Source organism: Oncorhynchus gorbuscha, linkage group LG14 (assembly GCF_021184085.1).
Source record: "Oncorhynchus gorbuscha isolate QuinsamMale2020 ecotype Even-year linkage group LG14, OgorEven_v1.0, whole genome shotgun sequence".
Taxonomy (NCBI): Eukaryota; Metazoa; Chordata; class Actinopteri; order Salmoniformes; family Salmonidae; genus Oncorhynchus; species Oncorhynchus gorbuscha.
In genome coordinates, this window is record NC_060186.1 from 32,494,318 (window position 1) to 32,513,854 (window position 19,537).

General features: G+C 46.6%; 1 protein-coding gene across 6 annotated transcripts in view; it reads left to right on the forward strand.

The window, feature by feature from the left end:
* LOC123994798 (DISP complex protein LRCH3-like) overlaps positions 1 to 19,537 on the forward strand; it is a 78,902-nt gene that overhangs the window by 47,039 nt on the left and 12,326 nt on the right. For 2 of the 6 annotated variants that reach the window (XM_046297795.1, XM_046297794.1), the window contains exons 11-21: positions 4,020 to 4,059; positions 4,307 to 4,465; positions 4,767 to 4,814; positions 7,008 to 7,061; positions 8,575 to 8,655; positions 11,653 to 11,706; positions 13,764 to 13,800; positions 14,083 to 14,196; positions 17,132 to 17,232; positions 17,534 to 17,671; positions 18,005 to 18,082. In XM_046297795.1, coding sequence (XP_046153751.1) covers positions 4,020 to 4,059; positions 4,307 to 4,465; positions 4,767 to 4,814; positions 7,008 to 7,061; positions 8,575 to 8,655; positions 11,653 to 11,706; positions 13,764 to 13,800; positions 14,083 to 14,196; positions 17,132 to 17,232; positions 17,534 to 17,671; positions 18,005 to 18,082 — 904 coding nt within the window. Of the gene's footprint in view, positions 1 to 4,019; positions 4,060 to 4,306; positions 4,466 to 4,766; positions 4,815 to 7,007; positions 7,062 to 8,574; positions 8,656 to 11,652; positions 11,707 to 13,763; positions 13,801 to 14,082; positions 14,197 to 17,131; positions 17,233 to 17,533; positions 17,672 to 18,004; positions 18,083 to 18,653; positions 19,497 to 19,537 lie in introns of those variants that run through there. The other 4 variants (XM_046297790.1, XM_046297792.1, XM_046297791.1 and 1 more) reach the window with 4 other exon arrangements.

Genomic DNA, 19,537 nt, shown 5'->3' on the forward strand with positions numbered 1-19,537 from the left:
TGTAGGCAAACTGTTGCCATTTTGAACCATTTCATGTGTCTGACATTACAATATCTGCCTTCCGCTGGTAGACCTACCGCTGGCCAATCGGATGGCTCAGATGACCGTGTCTGCAGTAAAGCATAAACGAAAGCTACAGTAAAGTTGATACTGTGAGATTTCAAAACGTTTAAAACCATGACTAGCAAAGAGCTGCTGTTTTATGAGTGTGTTAATGTTTAAGTTCTTTTTCAGCACTGTCAACACTTTGTATTTAACACTTTTATAAGCCAGAAAATGCACATTCTTCTTATTTCCACTCAGATCTACAACCAGCACAGCAGCAGTAATGAAGGAGTAGGAAAGTGTAACTATAGGCTTGCGTTGGGTCTTTTATATTATCGAGGAATATTTCACTTTCTCTGTTCATAGGAGGAATAACATGAATTTGTGCACGAGGCAGAAATAATGCGGTGCGAGTCGAGTTTCGCCATCAGCTGGAAGACTGTGTCCCTTTTTGGTCTATGTCAGTGGAGGAAAGGGAGAGTGGAGGGATGTTGAGAGACTGACCCCTCAGTCTGCTGCGCTCTCCTTCCACTGAGACTGACCATCAGATGCAGGCACCATCAGCACAGTAAAATAAAAAGCGAATTATTATTTAAACGTATGCTCACTCAGTTGGGCTTCACAAGTAAAACAACAACGGATCTATCACTGGTTTGATCATTTCGCCTACCTTAAATTTTGAAATGTGTGTGTGTGTATATATATATATATATATATATATATATATATATATATATATATATATATATATTATATATATATATATATATATATATATATATATATATATATATTATATATATATAATTTTTTTTACCCCGAACAGGAATGCATTCATTGCCAGGGCAATTCAAGCAAAGATAATATGCAGTGATAATGTATTGGGCCATTAGTTTACTGTACAAACCTCATTGCTACAGAACTGTTTTTAATTGGTTAATGTTGCGTAGGCTTACGCTTTTTAAGTCACGCAAAAAAACAAATCTGAGCGGTGGATTTCTGCTTGCAGTTTGACTCGGTGATCTTGACTCAGAAAAGGTTGGTGACCACTGTTCTAGAGTTTTCCCTGTTAACACTATCAACGTTTCCCTTTACTGTGGTAGTTGTGATCGAATCAACGCAATATTACACTTTCAACGCAACGTACCGAAACAGAATAAACCATGCAGGACATTTTGTTAGCTTATAACCTGTCATTAAAATTGTTTTTTTGGGGGGTTGTATCATTTGATTTACACAACATGCCTACCACTTTGAAGATGCAAAATATTTTTAAATTGTGAAACAAACAAGAAATAACACATGCGTACCTATTTACACCCCCAAAGTCAATACTTTGTAGAGCCACCTTTTGCAGCAATTTCAGCTGCAAGTCTCTTGGGATATGTCTCTATAAACTTGGCACATCTAGCCACTGGGATCTTTGCCCATTTTTCAAGGCAAAACTGCTCCAGGTCCTTCAAGTTGGATGGGTTCCGCTTGTATACAGCAATCGTTCAAGTCATACCACAGATACTCAATTGGATTGAGGTCTGGGCTTTGACTAGACCATTCCAAGACATTTAAATGTTTCCCCTTAAACCACTCGAGTGTTGCTTTATCAGCATGCTTAGGGTCATTATCCTGCTGGAAGCTGAACCTCCATCCCAGTCTCTCATCTGTGGAAGACTGAAACCGGTTTCCCTCAAGAATTTCCCTGTATTTAGCTCCATCCATCATCGCTTAAATTCTGACCAGTTTCCCAGTCCCTGCTGATGTAAAAACATACCCACAGCATGATGCTGTCACAACCATGCTTCACTGTGGGGATGCAAAGAGTCAATATTTGCAGTGTTATGACTGATGGCAGGCCGTTCTTGCATAATCAATGCATGGAGTTTGTCAGAATTTGTGGGTTTTTGTTTGTCCACCCGCCTCTTGAGGATTGACCACAAGGTCTCAATGGGATTAAGGTATGGGGAGTTTCCTGACCATGGGCCCAAAATAACATTGTTTTGTTCCCCGAGCCACTTGGTTGTCACTTTTGCCTTTTGGCAAGATGCTCCATCATGCTGGAAAAGGCATTGTTCATCACCAAACTGTTCCTGGATGGTTGGGAGAAGTTGCTCTCGGAGGATGTGTTGGTACCATTCTTTATTCATGGCTGTGTTCTTAGGCAAAGTTGTGAGTGAGCCCACTCCTTGGCTGAGAAGCAACCCCACACATGAATGGTCTCAGGATGCTTCACTGTTTGCATGACACAGGACTGATGGTAGCGCTCAACTTGTCTTCTCCGGACAAGCTTTTTTCCCGGATGCCCTAAACAATCGGAAAGGGGATTCATCAGAGAAAATGGCTTTACCCCAGTCCTCAGCAGTCCTATCCCTCTACCTTGTGCGGAATATCAGTCGGTCCCTGATGTTTTTCCTGCAGAGAAGTGGCTTCTTTGCTTTCCTTCTTGACTCCAGGCCATCTTCCAAAAGTCTTTGCCTCACTGTGTGTGCAGATGCACTCACACCTGCCTGCTGCCATTCCTGAGCAAGCTCTGTACTGGTGGTGCCCCGATCCTGCAGCTGAATCAACTTTAGGAGACGGTCCTGGAGCTTGCTGGAGTTTCTTGGGCGCCGTGAATCCTTCTTCACAACAATTTAACTGCTCTCCTTGAAGTTCTTGATGATAAATGTTTGATTTAGGTGCAATCTTACTGGCAGCAATATCCTTGTCTGTAAAGCCCTTTTTGTGCAATGCAATGATGACCGCACGTGTTTCCTTGCAGGTAATCATGATTGACAGAGGAAGAACAATGATTCCAAGCACCACCCTCCTTTTGAAGCCAGTCTGTTATTCAAACTCAATCAGCATGACAGAGTGATCTCCAGCCTTGTCCTCGTCAACACTCACACCTGTGTTAACGAGAGAATCACTGACATGTCAGCTGGTCCTTTTCTTGCAGGGCTGAAATGGAAATGTTTTTGAGGATTCAGTTCATTTGCATGGCAGTGACTTTGCAATTAATTGCAATTCATCTGATCACTCTTCATAACATTCTGGAGTATATGCAAATTGCCATCATACAAACTGAGGCAGCAGACCTTGTGAAAATGAATATTTGTGTCATTCTCAACTTTTGACCACGGCTGTATATATACTGAGATCACGTGACAGATGCATGTGACACTTAGATTGCTCACAGGTGGACTTTATTTAACTAATTATGTGACTTCTGAAGGTAATTAGTTGCACCAGATCTTATTTAGGGGTTTCATAGGAAAGGGGGTGAATACAAATGTACACACCACTTTTCTGTTTTTGATTTTTTAATAATTTCTTGAAACAAATGATTTTTTTTCATTCCACTTCACCATTTTGGACTATTTTGTGTATGTCAATTTACATGAAATCCAAGTAAAATTCCATTTAAATTACAGGTTGTAATGCAACAAAATAGGAAAACAGAGCTGTGCATGGCCAGTGTTAAAACTGTAACTTAAAAGTGGGTATACCTTCATTGTTCACAGTAAATGCGCACTGGAAGTTCAAGTTTGAGCTCAGCAGACCTGAAATTTGCTCGGTCAGTGCCGGAAATGTTTCGAGGGAACATTGCCCATTAATGAGATGAGGGTCTCAGATTTCTGTAGGTGTAATTTGTATTATTGCGCTCGAAGCACACTGTTTTACAATCACGATATCTGATATGGCTTTGAAATACAGAGCACATGAAATTGCACATTGGCTATTACAAGTGCACTACTCCTCATTGGGGGAGTTTTATGGGGGACATTTACTGATGTATAACTCACACAAACATGAGTCCAACTCTTTGGCAGATTCTCAGTCTGTGTTGTCGTGTCTCTGTTCAGTTTTTCACAAATGTTTTTCGACTCAAGAAATTACTGTCACCAACAGACCATAAAATCTCCAGTCTAAATAAAAATGTATAATCTGTGTTGTTAGATCACGCATCTAACCCCCTTCCCCGATCTGTTCCCCCCCAGGACGGCCCATGATCCAGACTCTTCTGCCTCTCATAATCAGGTAACCAAGTGTGTCTAAATGCTGTGTACAGCTTCCAGTACTCATTATTACTACGTCAATTACTACTTTCATGTTTTAAAACATGATTTATTGAGTCTAAATGTCGACACCGCCTCTTTTCAACTCCTCTCCTCTCTTCCTCATGCCGCCTCCTCTCCGCCTTTCTTATTTCCCTCTCCTATCTTCCTTCCTTTCACTCCTCTCTTTGTTTTGTTTCCTCCCTCTTCCTCTCTCTCCCTGTGTTCAGAGAGGGTCAGGGGCTGGGGTTGGTGCGGGTCCGAGCGGGGCACCAGGTGGGGGCGTGGAGCGCGTGCGGAGGATGGCCCAGTTGGCCGCCCTGCGGTACGAGGAGGAGAGGCAGAAGTCACGCTCAGTGCAGCGGGACGCCGTCATGACCTACGTCAAGGTTCCTCTGACTACTATTCAGTTTTCTTATTGATTTATGTCTTGCTCTTCTATCTCTGTGTGCAGTGAGTTAGTGGGGACTTGATCATAGAAAGTGCTGACACATGCTGTGTATGTATCTATAGCAGTCTTCATGTTTTAAAATGAAAAAGATAAATATGAATGGCCTCAAATGAAAGTGACATTCTCTAGCGCTTCATTTTCCGATCTCAAATCCAAATAGCTTGAGTTGTGAGCTTAAAAAAAAACATTTAGACTTTTGGAGAGTTCTGTGTTACTGAGACTCTTCTCGGTTTCTACAGCACAAAGCATCTCAAAGCCCTACCAAGCTGAGTCCCACAGAGAACGAGGTGAGTCCACACGCTGTTCTCCTCTCTCCCTCCCTCCCTTTCCTCTTCGGCTTTGTTTTCCATCTCTGAAGGGTTCTCCATGGTGAGTTAATGTGTGTTGGCATGAAAGGTTCAAGGTATAACTAGGACTTAATACAATTTCACAGGGGCTCTCCGTAAACATGACCACGCATAGTCTTCAGGAGTCATGTCCAGTGTCCATTCCTCCCAGTGTCCATTCCTCCCTGTGTCCATTCCTCCCTGTGTCCATTCCTCCCTGTGTCCATTCCTCCCTGTGTCCATTCCTCCCATGCATTCTATCTCATCTCCCTTTCAATTGTCCTCCATTAACCCTCCACCTCACCCCACACACGCATCATCCCTCTCTTTTGCTCCTATTGTGGTCACGTGCCTTCCTTCACCCTCCCTCCCCTCTCCAGTTATACCATCAATGATTCTTCAGGGTGAAGACAAAACATCTACGACCCCAGCAATGTGTTGTCTTTTTGTCCCTACTCTAAAACATCTGTGCTAAATGCTTGGCTTCAGACTACCACCATTCAGTCACATTTTGCGACCCTTTAACTTCGCTGTGCCAGTTTCATTTTTTTTATTGGTCGCACTGGTTCGAGCTGCACATTCTAGCTGGTCACCTCAATCAAAACGTCCTATATTTGGGGTGGATAAAAGCATGAACTTGTTAAATAGCAAAGTGCGTTATCCTCATGATTCATAATAAAAATGTCTGCCCTGCTGCTGTGCCTGCCTGTTTTGTTGTTGCCGGTTGCTGTAATGAGCGAGCTTCACACTCGCTCTACCCCCTCGTGTGGGCCTCTTGTGATTATTAGACATTTCGAAATGCAATTGTGCAGACAAACAACTTTGGAAACATCTAGTTGTCCGTATTAATGAGAGGAGGGTTTCAGATTTCTGTATGTGTATTTTTTTATTATTGCGCTCAAAGCACACTGTTTTACAATCACAATATCTGATATGGCTTTGAAATACCGAGCACATGAAGTTGCACATCGGCCATCACAAGTGCACTACTCATTGGGGGAGTTTTCTGGGGGACATTTACTGTTATATTAATACATGGCTATAAGCAGTAGGTGTTATATGTAGCGTTGGCGACCAAGCTTATGTGTTTCCACTTCCTCATGTGGTGAATAATCCCCAGTTGAATTAGGCCTATAATATAATTAAAAATGAAGTTGTAAGTGAGATGTAGGCATTGGTCTTAAGCGGAAAATGAAAGTAAATTCACATGCGCTACACCCATGCACACAGCAGCTATGTTGGTCTATTATACTTCAAACAATGTGTATGCAGGTTGCTTAGGATTCAAACCTTCTCAAACAGCCTAATTCACACTCTAAGAGGAGGTGCTCCCACAATAATGTGATTTGCACCGCATCTAGGGCGGTGGCGGTCATAAAATCCTATCAGCTGGTTGTCATGCAAACATTTTTTGAAAACTCATCTTTAATTATTTTTTTTGTCATTTTTAGGCTAAAAAAAGTTTTAAACGGGTCCGATCCCTTAAGCAATAAGGCACAAGGAGGTGTGGTATATGGCCAATATACCACGGCTAAGGGCTGTTCTTAGGTATGACGTGGCTATGGCCATATATCACAAACCCCCAAGGTGCCTTATTGCTAGTATAAACTGGTTACCAACGTAATTCGAACAGTGCAAATAAATGTTTTGTCATACCTGTGGTATACGGTCTGATATACCACGCTGTCAGCCAATCAGCATTCCGGACTCGAACCACCCAGTTTATAATTGTGCTTATTACATGCAAGTGTCAAGACCAACAGTTTCCACAGATGACTTCAGCCATTTGGAAAAACCTTCCATAGCTAAATATATTTAGCTTCCTTTCTCTCATCCGACTGGTGTTAGCCAGCTACTACTGGCACTGTTTCTGCGTAACCCAAGTGCTTTGGTCCGGTTTTAGAACTCTGAGATTCGGCTGAAAAGTTGTTAGCACTGTCACTTCTTTAATGAAGCATTGTGAATGACTTTATAAGGTGCTGACTCAAATATATTCCATTATGTGACGCGGCGCACATTTTTGGGCTGGTGCCACCAACTGCAAATTGTTAGTCTGGAGCCTTGGCTATATATCCTAGCTATCTCCCCCTCTTCTCCATCCTCACCTCCTGTCTTCCCTGTATGTTCATTCCCTCTCTTCCACTCCTCTGCCAGAACACGTACCCCTCCAGGCGTTCTACCCACACGGACGACTCGGCCCTCTTCATGGTAAGGCCCCGGGGCTGTGCACCCATTCTCTTCTTCCCTTCACTCCTGCTCCACTGATTTTAAAACAGTGGTCAATTTAGATTTTACATTAATAACCTTTGATTCATGGCATGTACATCTCTTATTAAAGTGAAAGGAAACCAATGAATACATTTACTCAATACAATGTTATTTTTCAAGTAATCGTTCTCAAACATTTGTATAGCATTCCATACAATAATCTGTACTCTAAATAAAATATAATTGGCGACCCCCCCCCCCCTTCAATTCCCGGTCGCTCGCACATGGGGTGTTACCTGCTCTCTTTCTGTCCTCTACCCACCCGTCAACACCCAATAACCTTTCACAGTCCTCTCCCTCCTTCTCCAACTAGTCTTCCAGGGTTGGATTGACACTCTCGTCTGATTTATAGGTTGAATGGTTCTATAGCTACACACAATCTATAGACTTACAGGTAACTGACAAAATAAAGGTAGCACTTGAGTAAATTAGGGATTCAAAGTATATTGAAAGCAGGTGCTTCCACACAGTTCTGGTTCCTGAGTTAATTAAGCAATTAACATCCCATCATGCTTAGGGTCATGTATAAAAATGTAATAAATAAAATAAATAATGCCCAGTTGACCATTATTTTGGCTACCATGTCTAGAAGAGGAGATCTCAGTGACTTTGAAAGAGGGGTCTCAAATGAGCATATGGGGTTTAAAGTGTGTGTGTGTGTGTCAGTAACCAGATCTCAACCCAATTGAACACATGGTAGATTCTGGAGCGGTGCCTGAGACAGCGTTTTCCACCAACATCAACAAAACATCAAATGATGGAATTTCTCATGGAAGAATGGTGTTTCATCCCTGCCAATAGAGTTCAAGACATGTGTAGAATATCTAACTGTGACGTTTTCATTACGCACAACTGCCAAGTGGGACTAAGATGAAACGCCCATTTTCGATATCTGTCAAGTGCCTAATGAACACAACTCTGGCTATTATACATTTTTCACACAAATGTTCCTCTGACCCAAACTGTACTCCTCTGGCTCACTTTTCTCTGAGCACAGTATGGTCTAACCCAAGGATCAGCCTGCTTTGTTACACACAGCTTATTTAATGCCTGGTTTGGGCGGGACATGGCGAGCTAACCATGTCCCACGGCTCACTTAAAGAAATGTAAATATCCACACGGTATGGTTTGGGTCGGCACGAAAGTGTGAAATTGCTGTTAGTATAGTTATTAGATGACCTGCTGCTATTGGATTCCTTGCCCTGTCCCCTTCTTGCATTCACCTGTTCAAGAGACAATGGTCATATCCCAAATGGCACCCTGTTCCCTATATAGTTCACAAATGTTGTATGGAGAGCCCATGGGGCGCAGCAAATAGTTCCCTTCGTCTTCCTGGCACATTGTAACCAGCCTACACATGTCCTGGCTTAACCCCTCCACTTCTTTCCCTTCTGATTCCCCTCTTTCTGTGTGTTTCTTTTCTGTCTCTCTTCTCCGGCTGGGTCACTGTTAGAGCGAGTCCCAGCCTCGCATGGTGTTTGAGGTAGACACTGACACCAACACTATAAAGAGGAGGCCTGGCACTCACAAGCAGGTGAAACACTTTTGGTTACAGTCCTACACACGCACAAACATTTGACTTGTTTCACACGTACATTTAGGGAGCAACTATGTGTACACAGCATACATACACACACAGTCACACATTGTTGGATTAATGATACACTGCAATACATACAAACAAACCAAGTCATAGGCATATAATCCTAATTGCTTCTGTAAATTGCTCTGGATAAGAGCATCTGCTAAATGACTAAAATGTCAAATGGTGTACATGCGCTGTCTGCAAACACACTACAGTGCATTCGGAAAGTATTCGGACCCCTACACTTTTTCCACATTTTATGTTACAGCCTTATTCTAAAATGTTAATTTCATCCAACAACACACAGTACCCCATAATGACATAGGCACATATTTATTCAAAATATTTACAAAAGTATTCAGACCATTTGCTATGAAACTCTAAATTGAGCTCATATGCATCCTGTTTCCACTGATCATCTGTGATGTTTCCACTGTGCACATCATAGCAAAAATCAAGCCATGAGGTCGAAGGAATTGTCTGTAGAGCTCAGAGACAGGATTGTGTTGAGGCACAGATCAATGGAAGGGTACCAAAAAATGTCTGCCGCATTGAAGGTCCCCAAGAACACAGCGGCCTCCATCATTCAAGACTCTTCCTAGAGCTGACCGCCCGGCCATACTGAGCAATCGTGGGAGAAGGGCCTTGGTCAGGGAGATGATCGATTACCCAATGGTCACTCTGACAGAGCTCCAGAGTTCCTCTGTGGAGATGGGAGAACCTTCCAGAAGGACAACCATCTCTGCAGCACTCCACCAATCAAGGCCTTTATGTTAGAGTGGCTAGACGGCAGCCATTCAGTAAAAGGCACATGACAGCCCACTTGGAGTTTGCCAAAAAGCACCTAAAGGACTCTGACTATGAGAAACAATATTGTATGGTCTGATGAAACCAAGATTGAACACTCTGGCCTGAATACCAAGCGTCACGTCTGGAGGACACCTGGCACCATCCCTACGGTGAAGCATGGCAGCATCATGCTGTTGATGTTTTTCAGCAGCAGGGACTGGGAGTCAGGATCAAGGGAAACCTGAGAGATCCTTGATGAAAACCTGCTCCAGACCGTTCAGGACCTCAGACTGGGGGGCAAAGGTTCACCTTCCAACGACCCTAAGCACACAGCCAAGACAATGAAGGACTGGCTTCGGGACAAACCTCTGAATGTCCTGAGGGGCCCAGCCAGAGCACAGACTTAAATCCCATCGAACATCTCTGGAGAGACCTGAAAATAGCTGTGCAGCGACACTCCCCGTCCAACCTGACAGAGCTTCAGAGGATCTGTAGAGAAGAATGGGATAAACTCCCCAAATACAGGTGTGCCAAGCTTGTAGCGTCATGCCAAAGAAGACTTGAGGCTGTAATCGCTGCCAATTGCCAACAAAGTACTGAGTAAAGGGTATGAATACTTATGTAAATGTGATATTTCAGTTTATTTTTAATACCTTTGCAAATAATTCTAAAAACCTATTTTTGCTCTGCCATTGTGGGTTATTGTGTGTGAATTGATGATAAAAAACTTTTTTAAATCAATTTTAGAACAAGGCTGAAGCGTACCAATGTGGAAAAAGTCTAGGGGTCTGGATACTTCCAAATGCACTCTGTATATATATATATATATAAAAGTATGTGTACACCCCTTCAAATTAGTGGATCCGGCTATTTCAGCCACACCTGCTGCTGACAGGTGAATAGAACCAAGCAAACAGCCATGTAATCTCCATAGACAAACGTTGGCAGTGGAATAGCTCACTGAAGAGCTCAGTGACTTTCAACATGGCACCGTCATAGGATGCCACCTTTCCAATAAGTCCATTCGACAAATTTCTACCCTGCTAGAGCTGCCCCAGTCAACTGTAAATGCTGTTAGCAGCGAAGTGTTAGGCCACACGAGCTCACAGAATGGGGCAGCCTAGTGCTGAAGTGCATAGCCCTTAAAAATGGTCTGTTCTCAGTTGCAACACTCACTACCAAGTTCTAAACTGCCTCTGGAAGCAACGTCAGCACAATAACTGTTAGTTGGGATCTTCATGAAATGGGTTTCCATAGCCGAGCAGCCCGACACAAGCCTTAAAAGATCAGCATGTGCAATGTCAAGCGTCGGCTAGAGTGGTGTAAAGCTCGCTGCCATTGGACTCTGGAGCAGTGGAAACGGATTCTCCGGAGTGATGTATCTGGGTTTGGCGGATGCCAGGAGGAATGCCCCAATGCGTAGTGCCAACTGTAAAGTTTGGTGGATGAGGAATAATGGTCTGGGGCTGTTTTTCATGGTTCAGACTAGGCCCCTTAGTTCCAGTGAAGGGAAATCTTAACGCTACAGCTTACAATGACATTCTAGACTATTTGGTGCTTCCAACTTTGTGGCAACAGTTTGGGAAGGCCCTTTCCTTTTTCAGCATGACAGTGCCCCTATGCACAAAGTGAGGTCCATACCGAAATGGTTTGTCGATCGGTGTGGAAGAACTTGACTGGCCTGCATAGAGCCCTGACCTCAACACGATCGAACACCTTTAAGATGAAGTGGAACGCCGACTGCGAGCCCGACCTAAACACCTAACGTCAGTGCCCAACCTCACTCATGCTCTTGTGGCTGAAGTCCCGGTAGCAATGTTCCAACATCTAGTGGAAAGCCTAACCAGAAGAGTGGAGGCTGTTGTATCAGGTGTCCACATCATTTTTGTCATGTAGTGTACCACCACACAAATGCAAACACCCACACACACGGTTGTTGTTTTGTTGCCCTTATCTGTGCAGCATGCTGTTTCCACTGTGCTTACTCAATTAGCAGAATAGTACTCAATGTTCTCTTGACCTTTCTCAGCATTTAATAGTCTCTTTATCTTATTTTTCTTGAGTTACATTTTATGTTATTTTTAAAAATCCTTCAATACACCTTTTGGCTTTACTTTCTTGTCTCTCTCCTTTATATTTTTGTGACCCCCACCCCAGTCTCTTTCCGGGTCTGGGATGTCCATAGATATCGTCCCCACGTGTCTACTGCAGGTACTGCGAACTTGCACGTCTTCTTTTCAACCTCCCTTCTCCGTCTCTTTCTCTTTATTTCCTTATACTTTGGGTGTTAGAGCATGTTGCAAAACACTGGCCCAGGGCCAGTTAGGTGATTGTTAGGGTTTGGCTCGCGCATGTGTGGTGCGCTCTCCCTTGAAAAATGGCTGCCGTGGCATCACCCAGGTGTGAGCGGAGGTGTTTCCCCTGTACAATGTAAAGCACTTTGAGCACCTAGTAGCAAAACACTAGGTGTATATAAATCCAATCCATTAGAGATAGACCGATTTATTATTTTTCAACGTCGATACCGAATATTGGAGGACCAAAAAAATCTGATGACGATTTTTATATATATATATTTGTAATGATGACAATTACAACAATACTGAATTAACAATTTTATTTACATTTAATATAATACAAAAATACAATTAATTTGGTCTCAAATAAATAATGAAACATGTTCAATTTGGTTTAGATAATGCAAAAACAAAGTGTTGGAGAAGAAAGTAAAAGTGCAATATGTGCCATGTGAGAAAGCTAACGTTTTAGTTCCTTGCTCAGAACATGAGAACATATGAAAGCTGGTGTTTCCTCTGAAACATGAGTCTTCAATATTCCCAGGTAAGAAGTTTTAGGTTGTAGTTATTATAGGAATTATAGGACTATTTCTCTCTCTACCATTTTTATTTCATATACCTTTGACTATTGGATGTTCTTATAGGTACTTTAGTATTGCCAGCCTAATCTCGGGAGTTGATAGGCTTGAAGTCATAAACAGCGCAATGCTGCCGGCAAACGCAGGAAGGTGCTGTTTGAATGAATACTTACGAACCTTCTGCTGCCTACCACCACTCAGACTTCGCTATCAAATATTAAATCATACACTAAATATAATAAACACAGAAATACGAGCCTTTGGTCATTAATATGGTCAAATCCGGAAACTATAATTTAAAAAACAAAACGTTTATTCTTTCAGTGAAATACGGAACCATTCCGTATTTTATTGAAAGAGTGGCATCCCTAAGTCTAAATATTGCTGTTACATTGCATAATTATGTAAAATTCTGGCAAATTAATTATGGTCTTTGTTAGGAATAAATGGTCTTCACACAGTTTGCAACGAGCCAGGCGACCCAAACTGCTGCACATACCCTGACTCTGCTTGCACAGAACGCAAGAGAAGTGACACAATTTCCCTAGTTAAAATAAATTAATGTTAGCAGGCAATATTAACTAAATATGTAGATTTAAAACTATATACTTGTCTGTTGATTTTAAGAAAGGCATTGATGTTTATGGTTAGGTTCATTGGTGCGACGGCAGTGCTTTTTTCGCGAATGCTCTTAAATCATCACCCATTTGGTGAAGTAGGCTGTGATTCAATGATAAATTAAAAGGTACCACATTGATTATATGCAATGCAGGACAAGCTAGTAATATCAACCATGTTGTAGTCAGTACTGTGTGTAAGTCGCTCTGGATAAGAGCGTCTGCTAAATGACTTAAATGTAAAATGTATAGATAACTAGTGATTATTTTAAGATTGTTTGCTGTTTTTTATAAGGTAAGTTTATTGCTAGCTAGCAACTTATCTAGGCTCCTTGCTGCACTCACATAACAGGTAGTAAGCCTGCCACCCAGTCTCCTCATGTAATCGGCCATAATCGGCGTCCAAAAATGCCGTATAACCGATTGTTATGAAAACTTGAAATTGGCCCTAATTAATCGGTCGACCTCTACAATCCATGAATATGATAGTCAGCTTATAATAACTAAGGGCCACTCTACCTACCTGCAGCCAGAGAGCTTCATGGCTCTATGCCCACAGTTCACCCTCTCTTATGTAACAGTTGCCCATCTTTGTTGTCGCTCTAAACAGTCGAGTGATGTTTACAGGCCTTTTCCCTCCCCCATTACATCTCTGGTGTCAGAGGTGTGAGACTGGAGTATTGTTGAGGGAACTGTTTTTTGTCTTGACTCAAATGAAATGAACTCTCTCTCTCTCCCTCTGTTTGCCCTCCGCTGGGACTCGACTGGCCACTCAGCAGGGCGAGGATCGCTGCTCCTCCCTGTCTCCCACGGGTAAGACACCAGTCACACTATTCCTCCATTTCCCTCTATGGTTACATCACGGCTGCCATACACTGCTCGGTGCAGCTTGTCCCACTGGCTTCAAGGGAAACCAGATTATAAATGGCTGTGAACTTGAGCGGCTTCCAACACACTCCTCCCTCTCCTTACTAATTTCTGTATTCCAAATTGACCACTACCCCCTAGACGTTCCTGTGGATCTGAAATGATTTTACTCAACGGTCTATTCACTCTGCCACTCTCCCACCTGCTCACATCCTGTTCTGCTTGCAGCCCTCCAATCACCTTCTTACCCCGGCCCTATTGCCCCGCCCTCCTGCCAGGGGCCCGCCCAGCGGCCAGACAGCTTCTTGTTTCGCCTCAGCCAGAAGGAAGAGCAGAGGAGAGGTATGTCACCGGATCACAACCTCTGGATCTTGGCTGCATGGCCTTGCGAGCTTTCAGAAGAGAGTGTTGGTTCCTCTTGAGCGTGCAATGCACATGTCACAATTGAGTGTCGTATGTGACATTGTTCTGGTAACTGTGTCTGGGCTGATAGACATGTCTGGATGGGATCCTGCAAAGTCACTGAGAGACACTGTAGATAGTTGAACAAAATAGAAGGGGGGCCGTGGGTAATCATTTTCAATATGGACAGATTTCTATGTTTTAAATGGGGGAGGGGAAATTGTCTGCTTTTTGACTGTTATGTATGATGTTCAGCTCTGTTGGTTTTCTGATCCCATCTGAGTGCTGTCAGACTTCCATCTGTTGCTGTAGAGTTCCCCCCCGTCGGTTGCTGTAGAGTTCCCCCGTCGGTTGCTGTAGAGTTCCCCCCGTCGGTTGCTGTAGAGTTCCCCCCCCCGTCGGTTGCTGTAGAGTTCCCCCCCCGTCGGTTGCTGTAGAGTTCCCCCCGTCGGTTGCTGTAGTTCCCCCGTCGGTTGCTGAGTTCCCCCCGTCGGTTGCTGTAGAGTTCGGTTGCCCCCGTCGGTTGCTGTAGAGTCCCCCCCCCCCGTCGGTTGCTGTAGAGTTCCCCCGTCGGTCGGTTGCTGTAGAGTTCCCCCCCCCGTCGGTTGCTGTAGAGTTCCCCCCCCCGTCGGTTTGCTGTTGCTGTAGAGTTCCCCCCCCCCGTCGGTTGCTGTAGAGTTCCCCCCCGTCGGTTGCTGTAGAGTTCCCCCGTCGGTTGCTGTAGAGTTCCCCCCCCCCGTCGGTTGCGGTTGCTGTAGAGTTTCCCCCCGTCGGTTGCTGTAGAGTTCCCCCCCGTCGGTTGCTGTAGAGTTCCCCCCCGTCGGTTGCTGTAGAGTTCCCCCCCGTCGGTTGCTGTAGAGAGTTCCCCCCCCGTCGGTTGCTGTAGAGTTCCCCCCCGGTTGCCGTTCGGTTGCTGTAGAGTTCCCCCCGTCGGTTGCCCCCGTCGGTTGCTGTAGAGTTCCCCCCCCGTCGGTTGCTGTAGAGTTCCCCCCCCCCGTCGGTTGCTGTAGAGTTCCCCCCGTCGGTTGCCCCCGTCGGTTGCTGTAGAGTTCCCCCCCGTCGGTTGCTGTAGAGTTCCCCCCGTCGGTTGCTGTAGAGTTCCCCCCGTCGGTTGCTGTAGAGTTCCCCCCGTCGGTTGCTGTAGAGTTCCCCCGTCGGTTGCTGTAGAGTTCCCCCCGTCGGTTGCTGTAGAGTTCCCCCCGGTTGCTGTAGAGTTCCCCCCGTCGGTTGCTGTAGAGTTCCCCCCGTCGGTTGCTGTAGAGTTCCCCCCGTCGGTTGCTGTAGAGTTCCCCCCGTCGGTTGCTGTAGAGTTCCCCCCCGTCGGTTGCTGTAGAGTTGCCCCCCGTCGGTTGCTGTAGAGTCCCCCGTCCCCCCGTCGGTTGCTGTAGAGTTCCCCCCGTCGGTTGCTGTAGAGTTCCCCCCGGTTGCGAGTTCCCCGTCGGTTGCTGTAGAGTTCCCCCGCGGTTGCTGTAGAGTTCCCCCCGTCGGTTGCTGTAGAGTCCCCCCCCGTCGGTTGCTGTAGAGTTCCCCCCGGTTGCTGTAGAGTTCCCCCGTCGGTTGCTGTAGAGTTCCCCCCGTCGGTTGCTGTAGAGTTCCCCCCGTCGGTTGCGGTTGCTGTAGAGTTCCCCCCGTCGGTTGCTGTAGAGTTCCCCCCCGGTTGCTGTAGAGTTCCCCCGTCGGTTGCTGTAGAGTTCCCCCGTCGGTTGCTGTAGAGTTCCCCCCCGTCGGTTGCTGTAGAGTTCCCCCCCGTCGGTTGCTGTAGAGTTCCCCCCGTCGGTTGCTGTAGAGTTCCCCCCGTCGGTTGCTGTAGAGTTTCCCCCCGTCGGTTGCTGTAGAGTTCCCCCCCCGTCGGTTGCTGTAGAGTTCCCCCCGTCGGTTGCTGTAGAGTTCCCCCCCCCCGTCGGTTCCCCCCCCGTCGGTTGCTGTAGAGTTCCCCCCGTCGGTTGCTGTAGAGTTCCCCCGTCGGTTTCCCCCGTCGGTTGCTGTAGAGTTCCCCCCGTCGGTTGCCCCCGTCGGTTGCTGTAGAGTTCCCCCCGTCGGTTGCCCCCGTCGGTTCCCCCGTCGGTTGCTGTAGAGTTCCCCCCCGTCGGTTGCTGTAGAGTTCCCCCCCGTCGGTTGCTGTAGAGTTCCCCCCCCCTGTAGAGTCGGTTGCTGTAGAGAGTTCCCCCCCGTCGGTTGCTGTAGAGTTCCCCCCGGTTGCGGTTGTCGGTTGCTGTAGAGTTCCCCCGTCGGTTGCTGTAGAGTTCCCCCCCGTCGGTTGCTGTAGAGTTCCCCCCGTCGGTTGCTGTAGAGCCCCCCCCGGTTGCTGTAGAGTTCCCCCGTCGGTGCTGTAGAGTTCCCCCCCGTCGTCGGTGCTGTAGAGTTCCCCCCCCCCGTTCGGGTGCTGTAGAGTTCCCCCCGTCGGTTGCTGTAGAGTTCCCCCGTCGGTTGCCCCCCCCCGTCGGGTGCTGTAGAGCCCCCCCCGTCCTGTAGAGTTCCCCCCCCCGTCGGGTGCTGTAGAGCCCCCCGTCGGGTGCTGTAGAGCCCCCCCCCGGTTGCTGTAGAGTCCCCCGGGTGCTGTAGACCCCTGTAGAGTTCCCCCCGTCGGTTGCTGTAGAGTCCCCCCGGGTGCTGTAGAGTTCCCCCTCCCCCCCTCCCTCCGTCGGTTGCTGTAGAGCCCCCCGTCTGTCTGCGGTAGAGCTCCGCCTAGAGTTCTGTCTATCTACCGTAGTTTGTCTTCTGAATTGTTTGCCATGTGTCTGATCATGCCATTGTATCTGTAGAGAACTGGACTTCACCCTCTTCAGGATAAATGATTAGCACCCATTCTACTTTCACCAGCTTTTGATCTTGTATGTGAAAATTTGAGCCTGTCTGGTTCTGCCTTCCCCACCAGGTGATGGTGCCGCCCCCAGGCCAGAGCCTGAAGAGGTGACCCCTACCCAGCCTCAAGGCCCCATGGGAGAGGAGGCTGCTCTGGTGGAGCAACTGCGGAAGGTGAACAACACCCGACAAACAGATTCTCCCCCCTTTTGACCAAGCCATTAGAGCCTGGAGTTTCTACTGTGTTCCTTGGTCCGTATTCATAAAGCATTTCAGAGTAGAAGTGCTGAACTAGAATCAGTCTTTCCTTTCAGATCATAATGAGTACAATTAGATGGACCCCAGGACCTGATCCTAGATCAGTACTCCTACTCCGAGATGCTTTATGAGCCCTGGTCGGATCACAAGGTCAGGAAAAGCTCCTGTCCCTACATGTGCTGATCCCCCTGTAATTGTGTCCTGCTCTATTTTGTAGAACATAGAGTCGCGTCTGAAAGTGTCCTTGCCCAGCGACCTGGGAGCAGCACTGACCGACGGGGTCGTCCTCTGCCATCTGGCTAATCATGTGCGGCCGCGATCCGTACCCAGCATCCATGTGCCCTCCCCTGCTGTGGTGAGTTTGTGTGTGCACTATGCGTGTGCTGTGCGTGCATACCATACGTGCGTTAGTGATGTCAGTTTCAGAATTAATTTAGTCAGTTAGGAACACTACACTTCAAGCATGTCAATACAACAATGCTCCTTTTTACTTTGCCATACATTTGCATTGGGGTTATGATCAGACACTGCTTTTGTCCCGAATGGCACCCTATTCCCTACATAGTGCACTACTGTGACCGTAGGCCCTGGTCAAAAGTAGTGCACTATACATGTAATAGGGCACCATTTGAGACAAACCGCTGTCGTTGTGCGTACCATTGTCCTCGTTCTGTGTCTGTCCATTAAGCCCAAACTGACGATGGCCAAGTGTCGGCGGAATGTGGAGAACTTTCTGGAGGCGTGTCGCAGGATCGGGGTTCCACAGGTAAGACCTTCACACTAGTTGAATAAAGGAATGGCATACAACTCACTAGTCTTCATGCTAAAACGTCTGTGTGTTTATGGGTAAAGCATATGATACAAGAGAACCTGTACTGACTGACTGTTCTTCAGATTTGAATTTGCTAGCAGCAGATGGTGACCTCACCAATTTAGTTAAATACCTAAAGGCTACTTTCAGCGCAGGTTTTTCTCTTCGGTCATAAGATTTCTTGTACGGAGTAGATAAGACAGACTCCCTCTACTACTCTGCTTTTTGTATCAACACTAAAGTTTAGCCTAGTTCTGTCCTTGCTCTTTTTATCAGTTGACTCCAGCTAACTCAACCGACATACTGGCAACCTGCAGAGCTTTTGTAAACTTGACTTGGAGAGCCGCTTGCCTGTTCCTAACAGTAACTTTCTCTTTCTGCTCCTCCGCTCTTCTTTTTTTTAACCGTAACACTTCCCCCTCAAACTCATCTTCCATCTGTCCGTACAAACACACATCTCCCCTATCTATTTAATTGTATCCTTTGCCTGCTGATTCTCTCCCCTACTTCATGTCCCATGGGACAGGAGAGGCTGTGCACAGTGGAGGTGGTTCTGGATGGCCGGGGAGGCTGTGTTTACGGGACGCTGGGGGTCCTGCTCTCCATGCCCCCCCCTCCTCCTAATGCCTTCTCCCCCGGCCCAGCTGGCAGGCTTTGCCCTCTTCTATCTGTCCATCATGTCTGTACTGTGTGCCCTGTACTGCCACCTGGTGCCCCACCTCTGAACTGTCTTTCTGGACGCACAACCCCTTTCTCACTTTACCAACTCGCTCTCCACCACTCGCACACACACATGCTCGCTCTCCACCACTCGCACACACACATGCTGGCTCTCCACCACTCATACACACACATGCTGGCTCTCCACCACTAGTACACACACATGCTGGCTCTCCACCACTCGTACACACACATGCTGGTTCTCCACCACTCGTACACACACATGCTGGCTCTCCACCACTCGTACACACACATGCTGGCTCTCCACCACTCGTACACACACATGCTGGCTCTCCACCACTCGTACACACACATGCTGGCTCTCCACCACTCGTACACACACATGCTGGCTCTCCACCACTCGTACACACACATGCTGGCTCTCCACCACTCGTACACACACATGCTGGCTCTCCACCACTCGTACACACACATGCTGGCTCTCCACCACTCGTACACGCACATGCTGGCTCTCCACCACTCGTACACGCACATGCTGGCTCTCCACCACTCGTACACGCACATGCTGGCTCACACACCACTCGTACACGCACATGCTGGCTCTCCACCACTCGTACACGCACATGCTGGCTCTCCACCACTCGTACACGCACATGCTGGCTCTCCACCACTCGTACACGCACATGCTGGCTCTCCACCACTCCACACACATGCTGGCTCTCCACCACT